Genomic DNA, 19266 nt, shown 5'->3' on the forward strand with positions numbered 1-19266 from the left:
ATTTTGCTAAAAACTGGGCGACAGCCAGGTGGAAACCATTCAGAAGTTTCACACGGCTTTCGGTGACAATGCTATGGGCATCACACAGGTTAAGGAGTAGTACAACTGGTTTAAAGATGGCCGCACAATGGTGGAGAGTGAGCCACACACCGGTCAGCCGTCAACATGCCAAAATGACTAGGTCATTGCTAAAGTGAGCGCTGTGGTGATGCGGAACCGTCAGGTGACTATCCGAGAAATTGTGGAAGAGGTGGGCATCAGCAGTTTTTTGGCACATTCCAGTGACCGAAGATTTGGCCACAAAGAGAGTGGCGGTGAAATTCGTGCCGAAGCTGCTGATGGCGGAGCAAAAGCAACTTTGTGTTGAAGTCTCACAGGACATGCTGGACTCCACAGTGACCCTGACTTCATGAATACCATAATCACTGCTGACGAGTCCTGAGTATATTGGTATGACCCAGAAACCAAATCCCAGTTGTCGCAGTGGAAGCAATGAAACACAGCCGAGAGCACTGCACACTACCTCCCGCAAATGCTGCTTGCCAGCAACTGACGCTATCAACAGGCATGAAAAAATTCACACATGCACACAAAGGTTCAAGGTCGGCTCATGCAAACGCGTTTGATTCAAATTCATCAGGTTTTTGAAGAAAAAAAAAACAATAATAACAAATGAATAAATAAATAAATTAATAAATAAAATAAAGTCAGATACTTTTCTAACAGACCTCGTACACATGAAAGTACAATGTGGTAACACTGTAGAATTTAACTAATATATGGAATACAGGGGGAGACAATGGCAGCAAGGGATGAAATGGATAGCTTTCGATAATTGGGGGCAAATGTTGTGGGAAAGGAAGGAGTGAAGGTGGAGGTAGAATGTAGACTGAGAGAAGCGAGTAAATGCCTTGGTGGATTAAAAAGTGTAATGAGAAATAGACATTTGGGAATAGATGCTAAGTGGTGATTGTATGAAGGAGTGATTGTGCCAACAGCACTGTATGGGGAGAAACATGGAACATGAGAGAGAAAGAGAGGAGTCTGAATGTGTTCGAGATGAGGTGTCTGATAAGTATGATAGGGGTTACTAGGCTGGATAGAGTGAGAAATGAGGTGAGGAGAAGAACGGGGAAAGAATGAGTGAAGAGAGACTAGAAAAAGAGGTGTGGAAGGCAGATGTGGAAGGAGTGAGCATGAGGGGTTGACCTAGGATGAGATGGATGGATCGGGTAAAAGGGGCTTTGGGAAAGAGGGGAATGTCTGTTGAAGAGGACAGGAGAGGACAGAAGACAGGGGTGAACGGAGAATGGTTGTATATGGATGCTGCTGTGATGGATGAGGTGGAATAGGTGGGGGATGGGGGGTGAGAATGTATGTGTGAGAAATAATTTGACACAGCCTGAAGGGATTTCTCCCCATCTTCTTTTTTGCATGAGGGGACGGAGAGGGGGGTCGCCAATTTAATGAAGCAGCCTTGCTGTGTCTTGTGACACTACTTCTGACCCAGGGCAGTGAGCGTGATGCAGGGATGACCTGTCATCCAGGAGGTGCCAAGATAAGAGGGAGGGAAGAGGGTGGAGGGGAGTGGAGTGTGATAGGGATGGAATGTGTGGGAGTGTTTTTTATGCCTTTGTGTTTTGGCTACCTCCCTTATAAGGGGGAAAAAGCCTTTGGTATATAAATATGTATATATATATATATATATATATATATATATATATATATATATATATATATATATATATATATATATATATATATATATATACATACACACCAATAAGCTTCTTCCCTCTTACAATTGAAGTAGCCAGCCAAGGCACGCACCCATTCCACACCCATCCCACTCACTACTATCAATCATTTCCCTTTTATCTTAGCTCCTTGTGGATGAGGGGTTTAAGATAGAACAAAAGTAATTGATGGGTGTATATATATATATATATATATATATATATATATATATATATATATATATATATATATATATATATACAAAATGAAATGTTTTTGATATAGGGTAAGAGGTCAGAGGTGACAAAGGATAGATCTAGCAAAAGTAGCAGAAAGGAGGGATAGTAGTTGATCATGGTCAGCATTCTTTTTCCGGGTGGAGATTAGTCAGTCACCCAAGAAAGGTGCATGACCTTGGTCAACAGGAATATCACTGAAGTCCCAAAAATGCTGACAGCATAAAACTTATGCTGTCAATACCCACTGTTGGTGGTTGGGTGAAGAGGCAGAGGAAGAGGAGTAAGAGGTGGAGGACGAGATGGTGGGGAAGCATGACAAGGAAGAATAGGACAAAGAGAATGAGGAGGTGAAGGGTAAAGAGAAGTACAAAGAGATTTAGCATGAGGAGTAGGAGGATGAGGAGGATGTGGAGGAAGAGTTGGAGGATGTGGAGGAAGAGTTGGAAGAGGAAGAATAGGAAGAGTAGGAGAAGTGGGTGAGAAAGAGGGGGAAAAAGGAGGGAGGAGGGGAAAGAGGAAATTGAAAGAAGAGGGGTAAGAAGGGAGGGAAGGAAGAATGGGTGAGAAAGGGCAGAGGATTGAAGGAGGAACAGGAGAGAAGGAAGGGATGAGAGAGTAGGATGGGGAAGGTAGAGAGGAGGAGGAGGAGGAGGAGGAGGAGGAAGAAAGGAGGTGAAGCAAAGGAGAAGGTGGAAAGGATGAGAGGTAGGAGGGGAGAAGAGATGGCGAGAAAGGGGAAAAAGGGGGAGGGAAAAGGGGAGTGGGGGGAGAAGGGGGAGAGGGAGGATGAGGAGAAGGAAGACAAGGAAGTGAGGGGAGAGGAAGGAGGAAAGAAGGACGAAAAAGAAACAAGGAACAGTAAAAGTTATGAGTGGTAAGCATTCTTTCTCAAGCTGAGATTAATGTTCAACCATAAAAGACTGCTGAATAACTCTGGTCCATAGGGGTGCCATCAAAATCCCTAAAATACAGACTTTAGGGAACATACAATCAATACCATCCAGAGTAGTGGAGAAGAAAAGGAAGAAGTACACAATGAGAAGAAAGATTGAAAGAAGAGAAAAAGGATGAGAGAACAAATGATGGAGCAAAGGATGGGGTAGGAGAGAGAAAGGGAAAAACTGTAGAAAACAAAAGGAAGAGTTTACAATATACAAGGAGTGTCTCAATTTATGGTAAGTACAAAGTAGTGAGTGGGAATTGTATGAGAGGTACAAAGTAAATAGAAGGGAAGTTAAGCATAAGATAAAGGAAGCAAAGAGGAGAGCAGATGTGAAATGGGGAAAGAGTATGACAGAAAATTTGGAAAGTAATAAAAAGATGTTTTGGAAAGAAATTAAAAGAGGAAGAGGAGGCGAATCAAGTAGAGAGGAAAAGGTAAATGGTGCAGATGAAGAGATGATAATGGAAGAGAAGGCAGTGAGAGGAAGGTGGGCAGAGTATTTTAGGGAGTTGCTAAATGTGAAGGAGGATAGGAAGGGAAAGGTAGTTGCAGTGGGAAGCACTAAGAAAATGAGAGTCATGAGTGAGGAAAATGGAGGAGAAATGGGGAAAGATGAAGTGAAAGCAGCTGTTATGATGATGAGAGCAGGTAAGCCACCTGGGTTGGATGGATGCCATGCAGAATGTCTGAAGAAAGGAGGCACAGTTATGGTGGACTGGCTGGTGAAGTTATTTAATGTTTGTTTAAGAGAGGTCTTGACTGAGAGGATTAGGAGAGGAACAGAGGGAGTAATTGGTGAGGAATAGTGTGGTTTTAGGACAGGTAGGGGTTGTGTACATCAGATTTTTGTGGTAAGACAGATATGTGAGAAGGCTATAGGAAAAGGTAAGGATGTTTTTTGGGCTTTTATGGATCTGGAAAAGGCTTACAACAGGGTAGACAGGAGAGCACTGTGGGAGGTACTGCAGATATATGGGATAGGAGGAAAGCTGTTAAGAGCAGTCAAGAAGGGTTTTTATGAGAGTAGTAGAGCTTGTGTTAGGATTAGAAATGGAGAGAGTGAATGGTTTGAGGTAAAGGTGGGACTTCGTTAGGGATGTGTTATGTCGCCCTGGCTGTTCAATCTATACATGGATGGGGTGGTGTGAGAGGTGAATGCATGGGTAGTGGGTCAGGGATTGGATTGGTTTGGTTGGTTTATGAGTTTTAGGCTCAAAAGCCAAGCACTGGAGCATCAAGGGCTATTCAGCGCTATGAAAGCTAAAAGGCGGATGAAAGCTAAAAGTTCAGTGATTTCATTAAAAAGATAATAATAATAAAATTGAAAATTACAGTGAGTTATAATAGGTAATAAAACTTGATAAGCTTTAAAAATCTGACCACACGGGCTACTTCACAGTTATCATCAAGCAAGTCCGTCATGGACTTGCCTGTGATTGAACATGCTCGTCATTCACGTTGAAAACATATGCACTCCGTTAAAAAGTGCTGTACAGTAATGTGAGCCTGACATGTATGGCAGAATGGTACCTGCCGCTTGTCGCCACCTGTCATTAAAAAACTGTGTGTCAGATGTGTATGTCCGATTTGCAATCTGGTCAAGATGATGCTGTTCCTTCTATTTGGGCAATTGGATGATTCCCATTTCTTTATGAAGGGACGGATCTTTTTTAGCTTCAAGTTATCAGTTAAGGTGCTCCATCTATGCTGCCACTTATTTTGTATATGAGTGTGTATAATCTCCTTAAGATCGCCATGGGGTATATGGACAGCAGTAGTCGGCTGTAGATCAGCTACTGCCGACTTTGAAGCTTTATCTGCCGTTTCATTCCCCATGACACCGGTGTGACCAGGTACCCAACAAAAGTTCACCTTGGTACGTTTTCGTGAGTGTAGGAGGACCAGCCAATCTTGCACTTCTTGCACCAGTGGGTGAGTGGGCAAAAGTTGCCGAAGAGAAGCTAAAACACTGTTGGAATCTGTATAAATGATGAAACTTTGCTCGTTTGAGCAACTGTAGTAGATCTCTTTCACTGCCAGGAGTATTGCATAAGCTTCTGCAGTGAAATTTGAGCAAAGAGAGGGTAATTTATGTTTAATAATTTTTCCATTAAAAACTGCAGCAGAGCCTACACCTTGCTTAGACTTAGAGCCATCGGTATAGACAGAGATAGAGGTGTTGTCTTTAGAGGAGTGTTCTAAGAATTGCGCCTTGACAGCCTGAGGGTCGTGATGTTGTTTACCACTGGTACAAATGCAAATCTCCACAGGGGGTTTACACCAAGGAGGATACTTTGTTGGGCCTAATTTGGCTATAGTAGAGTCATAGAGACTGATCTCTCTAGATTCCTTCTCCAATCGAACCTCCAGTGGCTTAGGGATACGGGGCCTATTTGGAGAGACATCGTAAGGGTTCATAACAAATTTAAAGCTGGAGTCCTTTGATGTCAAACATTTGGCCAAATATTGTAGTCTCAGCTCCTCTCTGCATAAGGAAAGAGGTGGTACACCTGAGTCTACATATAGGCTGTCCACAGGGGAGGTACGATAGGCACCAGTGCAGATTCTCAAACCCAGATTGTGCACATCTAATTTTTCAAGGGTGGTTCTAGTAGCAGAGCCATATATCTGGCAAGGATAATCAATTTTACTGAGGCAGAGAGTTTTATAGAGCCTTAATAAAATAGTACGATCAGCTCCCCAATCATAATGTGAGACAACTTTCAGTATGTTGGTGGACTGTCGTACTCTAAAACATAAGTCGTTAACATGGGAAACGAATGAGAGGCCCTTGTCAAAAATCACACCAAGGAACTTCACCTCACTCTCATATGGGAGGATGACTCCCTTCAAAAACAGAGTTGGTATCTCTTCTCGCTTCCTACACCTTGTAAATCTGATGGCCTTAGTTTTTTGAGATGAGAACTTGAAACCTTTCCTGTCAGCCCATTTCGTGACTGCATTTATCGTAGCTTGTATTTTTCTACCAGCTTCAAGGGCTGTTGGGGCACTACAGTAGCATGGTCATCAACAAATAGGGTACCCTGAACTGTCGGTGGTATTTGGTCCATGAGGCTATTAATGGCCACTGCAAATAGCATAACACTTAACACGCTACCCTGGGGGACCCCCTCTTCCTGCAGATAAGATGATGAAAATACAGATCCAACTCGGACTTTTAGTCGTCGGTCTGATAAGAAGTTCTGTACAAATGCAAACATGTGGCCTCCAATGCCCCATGATGCTAGCTGTTTCAAGATGCCACCCCGCCTGATTGTGTCATAGGCCTTCTCTAAATCAAAGAACACACCAATGGTTTGATGTCTTCTAGCTAAGGCATTTTGGATTTCCCTTGAGAGTATTAGCAAAGGGTCAAGTGTGCTGCGATTCTTCCGGAATCCAAACTGCCTGTTTGACAGTAACTCTGGATTCTAGATACCAGACAAGTCTGTTATTAACCATTCTCTCAAAGAGTTTACAAAGACAGCTAGTGAGGGCAATACGTCTATAGCTTCCTGGAAGTTCTGGGTTTTTCCTTGGCTTATGACAGGGGATTAGTATCGACAGATCCCAGGTATCAGGTGAAGAGTGTGTGGTCCATAGACCGTAATATACCGTAAGCAGGAACAGCTGTGAACACTGGGGAAGGTTGGCAATCATCTCATATCTAATGTCATCATCGCCAGGGGAAGTGAGGGCTGAGCTTGATAAAGCATGTTTCATTTCATTGAAGGTGAAAGGTAGATTAAAGGACTCTGTATTGTTTGAAGGCGGAGGGAGAACTGTTGCCGAGTCACAATGTATTTGAAATTCAGGAGCATAATTAGCTGCACTTGAAACACTAGTGAAGTGGGCACCCAAGATGTCAGCAACCCTCTTCGGGTCACAAACTTGAGTACCGTTAGATTCTAAAATGGGCAAGGCAGTCGGTACAAATTTACCTTGTAATTTACGGATTTTATTCCAAATCTGACTCGTAGGGGTAGCAATGGTTAATTCCGAGACATATTTCTTCCAGGATTCACGCTTGACTTCTTTAAATATTTTCTTCTGTCTCACACGGGCTCTAGAATAAGCAAGTCGGTTTGCCTCACAAGGTGATTGAGCAATTTACGAAGGCATGCCCTGGTTATTTTCCTAGCAACCTCACACTGTTTATTCCACCAAGGGACTACAGGGCGCGTGGGTAGGCCAGCAGTTTTGGGGATGGTTTGTTGTGCAGAATCTATGATGGTCTGTGAAAGGTGGGCATAAGCAGCAACAGGGGATAAATAATTGGTGTGCGATTCATTGATAGCTGATGATTTAGTGAACTCTTTCCAATCAGCCTCCTTGATCTTCCATTTTGGCAGGCAGGGTGATGGGATACCTTTAACATATTGAAGTAGTATTGGCCAGTGGTCACTGCCATACAGATCTCTATCAACAGCCCAATTGTATTCCAACCGGAGGGATGCTGTGCTTATAGTTAACCCCTTCCATACGGTGCCGCACATGTAGGCGTCATGGACTTAGATCTCGGTGGCAGCAGCCAATGCCAGCCGTACGACGTGTCGTAATAATACTCGCATCATAAAATATAGTCACCGCTTATATCGATCGTTCTCTCTTCACCCGTGAATTTTGATAACCATAGAAAATGCGATTACAAAAGAATTAGAAAGAATGTCATTATGGAGGGGCGACTACAATAAATATAATCAAGACGCCGATATGGCAGCCTCGTGAATACACTCGCTCCCCATGACACCTACGTGTGCGGCACCGTATGGAAGGGGTTAAGTCGATGGCTGAGGTGGTGTTATGAAAAATATCATATCGAGTGGGAGAGCCATCGTTAAGCAGCACTAAATCATTATTGGCATCAAGTAGCTGCTCAATGATGTTACCCCATCTATCACAGTGTACGTCACCCCAAAAGGTGTGCTTGGCATTGAAGTCACCCATTAAAATAAATGGTGGAGGGAGCTGGTTCACTAAGTCTTGGATATCCGAGACAGCCAGCTGTCTATTTCGCCTAAGGCCATCGAAAAGGTGGTCTTCAAGTTTAGGGTCTAAATAAAGGGAGCACAAAGTGATCTTTCTCTCGAGCTGAACCTGTATAGCACAGGCTTGAAGGTCTGTATTGAGCTGGATTGTAGAAAATCTAATAGACTTGTGAATTATGAAAGCAGTGCCACCCTGTGCCTTCTCCTCAATAATAGGGGGTGATCTATGAAAATTATAATTGAGTCCAGGATTATAACTTGTATCTCCTAGTTTTGTTTCTTGAAGGCACAAAATCATGGTGTTGTAGTCTCTAAACAGTGTTCGGATATGTTCAGAGCTACTGTTGAGACCTTGGCAGTTCCATTGTATGGACATTTTTATTTAGGGAGCTTTCCACTTCTGACTTCAAGAGACTTTTTCTTTTCTGCCTGATCAGTGTTTTGTCTAGAGATAGTAGGCCTGCCAGCAATTCCGGCTGGAGGCTTTCCACCTCTAGATCTCTCATCCTTTGAATTGTCCTGAGAGGAGTTAATATGGCCAGGATTGTGGCTCTCAATCTTGATCTTCTTTGATGCATTTGGTGTCGATGTATTAGTTTTTGGAGGACCAGTAGCATCCGATGAAAGCACCTTATATTTCTTTGAGGTAGGGATGCTCAGGGTAGGAGAGGGAGGGGTAGGGGATGTTCCTCCCCTTTTCTTACCATGTGTTGGGGATCTCTCTGCCATAACACCCTTTGTTGGCCGCGCATCATCTTGTGAATGCACATTCACTAGTGAGGGAGTGTCCTCTGAGCCCTCAATAATGGGCACAGATGATGCCTGAGTTAACTCCTGAGAAGGAGGGGTGGGGGAGCTGGGAGGTGCTACCTCAGCAACAGTCGAAGCCTGTTTCAGGTGGGTATCCGTTACCTCAGGGGTTCTACCGTGTGAAGCGGTAGGCTGAGGTGCCTTAGAGACAGTAGCTCATTTCTTTGTGACCTGGGCATATGTTCTTGTTTGGTCTAGAAGCTTCTTTGCGTATCGGATACTGATATGCTCTGCTTTGGATTTTTGAAGTGCTGCTTCTTCATCCTTATAGGACTGACAAGTCCTGTCACGGGCCTGGTGATCCTGGCCACAATTCACACACTTGGGTGGTGTTGTGCATTCACCATGAATGGGGTAGGAGCATATAGCACACAGTTGCTCTCCACTGCATGCAGTCGACGTATGGCCAAATTTAAAACATTTGAAACATTGTAATGGCTTTCGCTTAAAAGGGCGTACAGTAATCCTTTCATTTTCAATTATGATATGCGTAGGCAGGTCAGGGGTAGTAAAGGTTAGTACAATCATTTTGGTGCCCCATAATTTCCGGATATGGAAGATGTCATCAAGGCACATGTCCAGAATCTCTTCCTCTTCAAAATCTTATAGGTCTTTGTCATATATGACACCTCTACCGTAGCTGAAGTCTATGTGTGCCTTAATTTCCTTCAGCATCTCACCACTTTCAGCTTTTAAGTGACTCAGCATATAAGACTGAGTTTTGAACTTTGCATGTATTAGAACTTTGTTCTTGGCAAATCTGGTGATATCACCACTACAAATTCCACCAACTTTCCTCTGCAGATATTTACAGAACTTATAGTAATTATAGTTTTCTTCCCAGGCAGTGGCCACCAATCACATTGGAGGACTCGGTAGTCTCTCCTTGTGGGAAGTATTTAAGCCGTTTTCCTTCTCAGAAGGAGCATACAAAGAAGGTACATAAATATCTAGGGCATTAAGGACACTGGTACATATAGCCCCAGTGACACCTGCTCCACAAACCTTCAAATTTGGAATATCGCTACTAGCTTTCAGAGCAGCATTGTGGCTAGTATATGACAGCCAGGCTTCCCAAGAATTTCCAGGTTCAGCATAACACATATGGATTTCTGTAATTTTACCATAGCAACCAAAGTACCTCGTAAGAATCTCATAGTTTCAGGACTTAGGAAGCTGGAGGATATGGACCACAGACAAGTTTTTCACATTCTTGATTTCCAAAGCTCTGGAGGAGGGAGAACCCAACTCAGTAGTAACTTTTACCACATTATTTTTACTAGTGGAATCATAATGCTGTCCTTCATTAGGAGTTATAGTCTCCTTTGAAGGACACAAAGAGTGAGAATTATCCAAATCGGGATTTGAAACGGTGGATGGGTCAGCATCGGTTCCCTCCTAGTCAATGGGTTTTGGAGGAGGAGGGGCCTCCAAAACCTGGGAGGAGGATTCATCCATAATTGGATGGAATCAAAGTTTTATGGTATAGCCTACTACTTAAAGAGTGCTTTTGGTAAGTTGTAGGGCCACACTATAAGCAACATGAGGTTTGAAGTGCCTGGAAAGAGATACTGCAGGTGCCTGGCGCCCCAGTCACTTAAGGAAAGTCCCTGCAGAGCCAGAAAAGGGTCCAGAAATGGCTATTTACAGGTAAAGGGCCTCGGTGTCGAGTATTTTGGCTTTAACAACCCGTTTGTCCTCTGTAGTTTTGTCTCATATAGTATGAGGCCAGCATAGCCACCCTTTTACCAGTACTGGAAGGGAGAACGGTATCAAGCTCAGGAGTCCTCCTTCCCATGTGCATCCACTGACCACCGAACCTTGCGAGCCCTCGCCAGTGGCACCTGTCGCCAGGTGAGCCCCAACCAACTCGGTCAGCTACCAGCACACAGGTCAGAGAGAAACCGGGAACTTAGAACTACCTTAAGTAGGTGCAAGAGAAAGTTGAGGGTGCTTCTCAGGGAAGGCAATCTGGAGTTTTTCAGAGAACCTACCCCGAGATAATAGCCTGTTCAGAAAGAGAAGAAAGAGTGCAACAACTAGAAGGGTAGGGATAAATGAGCCATCAAATGAAAGAGGGGTGGGGGTCTGTGAGTCTTGGTCTGACAGCTCCAGTATGGTCTGTGCAGCATGATTGAATCTGCCAGGGAGGAAAACTCTCCCCGCTGCCATAGCCCATACCTTCATCACTATGCACAAGCCCCTCCAGGACAGCAACCTGCTCACAGGGCGGAGGGGTCAGGGATTGGAGATGGTTAACAAAAATGGAGAAAAGTGGGAAATAAGCCAGTTGTTATTTGCTGATGCACTGCACTTGTAGCAGGATCAGAGGAGGGATTGAGGAAGTTAGTGACAGAGTTTGAGGTGTGTGAAAGAAGGAAGCTGAAGATAAATGTGGGTAAAAGTAAGGTGATGAGATGTACAAGGGGAGAGTGACAGCAGGCTGGAAGTGAGCATTAAGGGTGAGAGACTGGAGGAAATGGATAGTTTTAGATACTTGGGTGCGAATGTGGCAGGAAAGGGAGGGGTGGGAGTGGAGGTAGAATGTAGATTGAGAGCCTTGGTGGATTAAAAAGTGTATTGAAAAATAGACATCTGGTAATGGACACTAAGAGGAGGTTATATGAAGGAGTGATTGTGCCAACAGCACTGTACGAGGCAGAAATATGGAACATAAGAGAGGAAGAGAGAAGGAGTTTGAATGTGTTTGAGATGAAATGTCTGAGAAGTAAGATAGGGGTTACTAGGCTGGATTGAGTGAGAAATGAGGAGGTGAGGAGGAGAACAGGGGTGGAAAGGGTGCTGGGAGATAGGGTTGATGAAAGAGTATTAGGATGGTTTGGATACATGGAAAGAATATGTGAAGAAAGATTAGTAAAAGAGGTGTGGATGGCAGAGGTGGAAGGAGTGAATATGAGGGGGCGTCCTGGGATGAGATGGATGGATGGGGTGAAAGGGGCTTTACAAAAGAGAGGAATGTCTGTGGAGGAAGGACAGGAGAGGACAGAAGATAGAGGTGAATGGAGAGAGGTTGTGTATGGATGATGCTGTGATGCATGAGGGGGAGTGGGTGGGGATGGGGGGTGAGGAAGTATGTATGAGAAAATAATTTGACGCAGCCTGAAGGGATTTCTCCCCGTCTTCTCCTTTTCTGCATGAGGGGACGGAGAGGGGGTGGGGGTGTCACCGAATTTATGAAGTGGCCTTGCTGTGGATGTGCTATGTCTTGAGACACTGCTTCTGACCCAGGGCAGTGGACAGGATGCAGGGATGACCCATCATCCAGGAGGTGCCAAGATAAGAGGGAGGGAGGAGGGTGGAAGGGAGTGGAATATGTAGGGAATGGAATGGGTGGGGGTGGTTTCTATGCCTTTTTCTTTTTGGCTACCCCTGTGTAAGGGGGAAAAAGCCTTTGGTATATGTATGTACAAAGTACATATGTGGGCTATTAATATTAGCATTATATTAACTAAAAGAAGACTTTTTAACAATTCACCTTCATAAATGTGAATCCTCTGAGGAGAGATGTAGCAAGGATGACAACAATAGTTAGTCCATAGACAAGCTGATAAAAGTGCCGATCAGGGTTGTCTGCTATGTTATCACTTGTCACAGTTTCATTCCCTACAATTATTGTTGTATTCTGGAAAGTAAAGTATATCCATAAATAGTGTATTAAAGAAAACCTTGATGCATGGTAATACTCTACCTCTCACTTGCTTATCTTATCCTCCTTATCAGTTGCCATGTATATGCTGGTTGGGACTGACATTTGAAGACCAAAAAAAAAAAAAAAGAAAAGAAAAGCAGTACCATGGTGAATATGAAGAGGAAAGTGCTCTGCTATTAATGCAAAAATGAAACACCAAAATGAAGACCACATAGAACTGCAATGCCTATCATGGTTTGAAGGACTATCAAGTGTGAGAAAAGGATTCATGAAGGCACAGGAAAATTCTCAATTCTCTCCTATGTGAAGATGTTATTTCAGACTCATAGAATATCTCTGATGCTTTTCATTTTTGTCCATTATGCCATTTGTGACCAAAAGTCTTCCTTTTGTGAATGGAAAATCTATGCTCCTGAGGATCAATGGTTCACCTGTCAGTGTAACAATCACCATGAGGTAAGTCACCTGGAATTACTCTTAACAAAAATACAGAGTGAAAGCTTGGAGAATGAATTTGTGAGAGACAATTGAAAAGTCTTTAAGTAGAGCTACTGAAGTTAGAAAAGAACAACAGAATACTTCACATGGGCAACTATTGCCAGCAAAACAAGAAAGCTATGCATAAGAATTATGAAAGGAGACTAATTTCAACTCAAAAAAGAATTCTGATAATTTCAAATTTCTACCATCTCTCCTTTACCATCTCTATGCTCTTTGGTGCAATATTCCCTCCATGGATAGAAGCATTGGTTATCACCAACAAAATTCCAAGAAATACACATGGGAAGGGAAAATCCTCACCTCTTTCACTCCCTTCATATGAATCCCTTTCACTCCTTCCCACTTAAATCATACAAAGCTTGCATCTCATCAACTTGAGAGTGAACAAACTGAGCCATGGATCAATGGAAAGAAAAATAAATCAATCCACTCATTGCCCCCAAGTCTCTCTTGCAGGAGACCCATGACTCCCAGATAACTGGCAACAGCCACTAGACTAACCATACCAAGTCACTCATGGAAAAATGTTGTGCTGTTGTATGGGTATAGTGTGGGTCAATGTAAGATGTGGTGTTCAGTATCCTTTGTGTGATGGTTGCATCTGGGGCAGTTTATTTCTGTAGCCATGCCTATTCTGTGCTGGTATAGCCTTAGTGCTGGATGGTGACCTAAATGTATGCATGCCAGTGTAGTTCTTGCTTCTCTTGGGAGAGATTTTCTGTGGGGTTGTTGTCTAGGGGGGGGGGCGAGGGATTGGTGAGTTTGTTGGTTGGTCTTGAAGAGCTTGTTATGAGAGTTGGGTATGAATGTGTTTTTGTGTGGATGTACTGTGAGATAACAATAATTGTTGTCATGAGTTTCACTGAGTGGACAACACCACAGAGGCTGGCAACAATCCTTGGGCCTTCCCACACATTGCTCTGGTAGGAAACTTTGGACAGTGGTCTGCTGTATTGGTGTGGGACTATTTCTAAATCGCTGGCTAAAAGTAGGAGGGGAAGAGTAGTTGTCATTTGTCAACTCTCCATGTGTAACAAGGTGTAAGAAATACAACTGAAATTCAGAGATCTTAGGCCCCTCAGGGCTATGTTACTGTGTGGTTAAAGAGGCAGATTGTTATATATGTCTGAGTAGTATGGAGCCATTTTCTTAATTTATTTATTAATTTTTTTCAAACATCATTATTATTCTTACAAGGTAGCAGTCTTTGGCTACCTCCTTTACAATGGGAAATAAACCTTTGGTATATAAAAAGATGTATAGATATTTTCTTTTAACTTTCAGATGGTTGTACTTGTGTAATGTAGTGAGATAGATGAGTAGGGATGAGGGCTTTTGCACAGAAATGTGTACTTGTCATTTTATGATATTCTATGGGAAGACTTTGGTTTCCATGTGCAGGAGTTCAATTGGTGTGATTCTGATGCATCTTGTTTTTATTCTTAATGTCTTATTTTGCATAGCTTATAGTGTCTATATCTTTTCCCAATTGTTGGAAACCAAACTGTGGAACTACAGTTGAGTGTGGTCCTTAAAAACTGTTTGTAGACTATAATTAAAGTTTCCTTTCATTGTTCAAAGCCTGAGCTTGCAAATAATTTTAGTAGATTTATTTTCTTGTAATAATACAACAAGAAAAAAGAAAAGGTGAAAGTAGTCATTAAAAATATGAGAGCAGGCAAGGCCACAGAGTTAGATGGTCATCATGTAGTGTCTTAAAAAGGTATGTACAGTGATGGTGTAGTTGGTGAGGTTGTTTAATGTTTGTCTAAAAGAGAGTAGAGTGCTGGAGGACTGCCTGTATAGTTCCACTTTACAAGGGAAAATGGGACAAATGTGAGTGTAGTAGTTTCAGTGTGTTGAGTGTAGTCTGGAAGGTTTATGGGAGGTTTTTGAGTGAGAAGATTAGGAGAGGAATAGAGGGTGTAATTGGTGAGGAACAGTGTGGGTGTAGGAAAGGTAGGGGTTGCATGGATCAGATTTTTGTGGTAAGACAGATACAGTATGGGAGAAAGCTATAGGAAAAGGTAAGGATGTTTCTTGAGTCTTTATTGATTTGGAAAAGGCTTATGAAAGGGTAGACAGGAAGGCACTGTGGGAGGTTTTACAGATATATAGGATATGAGGAAAGCTGTTAAAAGCAGTCAAAAGTTTTTATGAGAGTAGTAGCTCCTGTGTTAGAATTAGAAATGGGACGAGTGAATGGCTTGAGGCAAAGGTGGGACTTCGTCAGGGATGTGTCATGTTACCAGGGCTATTCAATGTGTACATGGATGGGGTGGTGCAGGAGGTAAATGCAAGGGTAACGGTCAGGGGGACTGTAGATGGTTAAAGAAAATGGAGAAAAATGGGAGATAAGCCAGTTCTTGTTTGTTGACAACATTGTGTTTGTAGCAGGATCAAAGGAGGGATCAAGGATGTTAATGATGGAGTTTTGGAAGGTGTGCAAAAGGAGGAGGTTGAAGATAAATGTAGGTAAAAGTAAGGTGATGAGATGTACAGGGGGAGAGGATGGCACCAATTTGGATATGATGGTATTAGATATATGGGAGTACAATTGTGGCAGGAAAGGGAGGAGTGGAGGTGGAGGTAGAATGTAGATTGAGAGAAGCAAGCAAATGCCTTGGAGGATTAATAAGTGTAATGAGAAGACTTATGAAGGGGTGATTGTACTGACAGCACTGTATGGGGCAGACACATGGAACATGAGAGGAAGAGAGGAAGAGTTTAACCACTTCCATACGGTGAACGGTGGCGCCTACATAGGCGTCATGAGGAGCAAGTGGGTACGCGATGATGCTGACGTCAGCGTCTTGATTATATTTATTGTAGTCGTACCTACTTAACCTCCATTCTCTCTAAACTGGCTTCATCATGTTTTCTATGGTTATCGAAATTCACGGGTGAAAGAGAACGAACGATTGAGCACTGACTATTTTTTATAATGCGATTATGACGCAACATCGCACGTCGTGCAGCTAATGCTGCCAGATGTGCGATGTGCCCTGGAGTGAAGAGGTTAAGTGTGTATAAGATGAAATGCCTGAGAAGTATGGTAGGGGTTACTGGGCTGGATAGAGTGAGAAACAAGGTGAGGAGGAGAGCAGGGTTGGAAATGGAGTTGGGAGATAGGGTCAATGAAACAGTATTGGGATGGTTTGGACACATGGAGAGAATGAGTGAAGAAACATTGGTAAAAGAAGTGTGGAAGGCACTGGTGGATGAAGTGAACAGGAAGAGGCAACCAAGGATGAGATGGATGGGTGGGGTAAAAGAGGCACTGAGAAAGAGAGGGATGCCTGTTGAAGATGGAAGGGAGAAGACAGAGGATAGGAGTTAGTGGAGAATTATTGTGTATTTACCTAGTTGTATTTTATGGGACAAGAGCTATGCTGTGATCCATGGAAGGGAGGTGGGAGGAAGGGAGGTGGGAGAAAGGGGGGTTATGGAGTGGTTATGTGTGAATATTTTAATGCAGCCCAAAGGGATTTCTCTCAGTCTTCTCTTTTTCTGCATGAGGGGATGGAGGGTGGGGGGAGTCACCAATTATATGAAGTGGTCTTGCTGCATTGCTTCAGACCCAAGGCAATTGGAGAGATGCAGGGATGACCTGTCATCCAGGAGGAGCCAAGAACTGAGGGAGGGAGGGAGGGGTGGTGGTGAATGGGAGTAAACTGGGTGGGGGATGAACAGGGTGGGAGTGGAATTATGCCTTTTGACTTTGGCTACCTCCCTTATACGGGGGAAAAAGCCCATTGTATATGTATGTATTTTCTTGTTGATTTTCACTGCCAGATCTGTGATGTACAGGCTGAAGGTCATGTGAATAGCAAAAGTGAGTCCTAGAATTTTTGTCCCCTGCCAAACTACTTGGTTTAAACACAAAGAAGCAAGTTACAATTCTTCCAAACCAGGGTCCAACAGTCAATGCTGTTTTAACTGCCTGTCAGAACTGGATGACCACTTTCCTCATGCCATTGCTTTTTCTAGTGCTGTCTTCATTGTCAATTCTCCCCTCTGCCACACTTTACCTAATTCTATTTACCTAATTTGTCACACCTGGCCTCAAATTCAAGTATGGTTCTAACTTGCTCTATATCCTTAATTTCCAATTATCTTATTTAGATCTGAATTTATGCACTGTTCCAACTTGGGCTATATCTAGCTAATCTAAGAATTCATCCATCTGTAAATACTGTATTTCTGCACATCCTTCAGACATGTAGTCTTTTTTAATTTGTTCTCATGACCTTTTAACCCATAAACTGTGACATACATCATATGATGAAGTGTGTAACTGCAACATACTTCATATGATGTGAAGACTTCCCTTAAACTTGGCATCCATATTTCACTCCCATATGTCTTAAAATGAAGTTTGCTAACTCAGGGTGAATGAGTCCACACACTACACCTTTGTTCTCCTCTGGCATCATGGAGGGGGCAAGTCAGTCACCTCTGCATGATCATGGTGTAAGATATAACCTACACAAAAAACATTAATGTGAAAAAGAAAGAAACAGTGGACACGACTACTGCTCACTGCCCCCTTCTTCAAAATGACCAAATGTGCAATTTCACTACACCATCATGCCTGAACTAAGTCAAATAATTAACTAATATATGGTTTTCCTATACTTTTCCATGCAACTTTTCAATTCTATAACAGTAAAACTTTCTTTTGAGAACTTTTTTTTTAACCCTGAACAATTGCACATTACATGTATGGCTGATGAAACCCTATTGCAGAGCTTATCCCTAATTAAGAGATTTCTTCTGTCAATGTAATGAACTGAATACTGTGCAAGTACTCCTCAACAATAAACACTTTAAATGAGCCTAATCTTTCTTAAGCACACATATTTAGCACAATAATCAAAATCAAGGGGATCTTTTACTTGCCAAACCCATAGTAACTTTGAAAAACCATAAGTCAAATGATTGAAGTAGAGCAACGGCTGTAAACATATCACCTCTTTGATATTTCAATATTTGCAGACCCAGTGCTTTAAGTTTCTCCTCTTACAGTCAATCTGCCAGGCTAGGATCCAGTTTGGTTGCTGCCCTTTGTATTCTCTCAATCTTGTTTATATCCTTCACTCTGTGTGGGGACCATAAGACTGATGCATATTCAAGTCTTGGATAGGTCATGGTTTCAATGAGTTTTTTCATCCTCTCCTTATGTATATTGAAAAGCCAATTAAATTTTCTGCATCAGTCTGTGTGTTTCCCCCACAAACCTGTTGATATGTCTGTGAAGTGACAGGTTGACTTTTATCTATAGTCCCAAAGCTTTCTCCTTCTTTGCATTTGTAATGGATTCATTTTCTAAGGAACAGGTTAACCTCTTCAATACAAGTCAAATTCCCATGCACAGCATCAGATGCCTGATGTACGATGATTCAATGATGCATCACACTACTCGTGTTATAAAATATACTATAAAGCCACTGCTGATTTACTCATTCTCTTTCACTCTGTCTGAGTAATAATAAACACAGAAAATGTGATCAAGCCAGTTCACAGAATTTGGGGGTCACTCAACTACAAAATAAATATAATCTGGATACCAACATCGGCATTCTCGTATACCCACTTGTGCCTCATGACACCTACGTAGGTGCCATTGTATAGAAGAGGTTAAAGATGGTCTTTTGCAGCCATTGCTCCTCTTTTGCTTTTGTAATGGAGTCTTTTCAAAGGAATAGTTTAAAAATGGTCTTTTGCAGCTATGCCCATTTCCAGTACTTTGCAATTTTTGGTATAGTAATTAATTTTCCATTCTTGGTTCCATGCAAAAATAGTGTCTATATCCATTTAAAATACCCTAAATTCCTCCTGATTTATTACTCTAATCATAATTTTTGCATCATCTGTAAATATGTTGTCATAGCTTGTACTTCCCAGCATGTCACTGACATAGATAAGAAACATTATAGGTGCTAATGCTGAACCTTGTGGAACTCTGCTGGTCACTGCTTTCCATCCTGACATCTTATCCATTACTACTGTCCTCATGTACCTTCCCTTCAAAAATCTTTCATCTGTTCAAGTACAGTATTCTAATACATACCTAATATTCTTCCATTAGGAAATGGTTGTTTTGGACACCAGAATTCGAAAGGCAAGCATCATCAGAAATGTGCCCATTGTGATAAACCATTGGAAAATAAAAAACTGTGCAACTCTTCATCTTCGTGGTTCTGCCCTGTCTACACTCATTAAACTTCAAACTTTGGAAGTGGTCAATGTGAAAATGTTACATATAGACCAAAATTTCTTCAACTGCTACAGCTCATCCTTACAGTAAGTGTATACCATTCTTAAAAAAAGTACAAATAATTTATTCAATAAATGACAGAGAAAAAAGTTCTCACA

At 42.3% G+C, this 19266-nt stretch overlaps 2 protein-coding genes across 9 annotated transcripts in view; one reads left to right on the top strand and one right to left on the bottom strand.

The window, feature by feature from the left end:
- LOC143028632 (ATP-binding cassette sub-family C member 5-like) overlaps positions 1–19266 on the bottom strand; it is a 328912-nt gene that overhangs the window by 21471 nt on the left and 288175 nt on the right. For all 6 annotated transcript variants that reach the window (XM_076191041.1, XM_076191039.1, XM_076191038.1 and 3 more), the window contains one exon: positions 12214–12360. In XM_076191041.1, coding sequence (XP_076047156.1) covers positions 12214–12360 — 147 coding nt within the window. The remainder of the gene's footprint in view (positions 1–12213; positions 12361–19266) is intronic.
- The window catches only part of LOC143028633 (uncharacterized), a 40136-nt gene continuing 33226 nt past the window's right edge, over positions 12357–19266 (top strand). For all 3 annotated transcript variants that reach the window (XM_076191044.1, XM_076191042.1, XM_076191043.1), the window contains exons 1-2: positions 12357–12843; positions 18980–19194. In XM_076191044.1, coding sequence (XP_076047159.1) covers positions 12697–12843; positions 18980–19194 — 362 coding nt within the window. In that variant the 5' untranslated portion in view covers positions 12357–12696. The remainder of the gene's footprint in view (positions 12844–18979; positions 19195–19266) is intronic.

Source organism: Oratosquilla oratoria, chromosome 9 (genome assembly GCF_046742065.1).
Source record: "Oratosquilla oratoria isolate Oo_2021 chromosome 9, ASM4674206v1, whole genome shotgun sequence".
NCBI lineage: Eukaryota > Metazoa > Arthropoda > Malacostraca > Stomatopoda > Squillidae > Oratosquilla > Oratosquilla oratoria.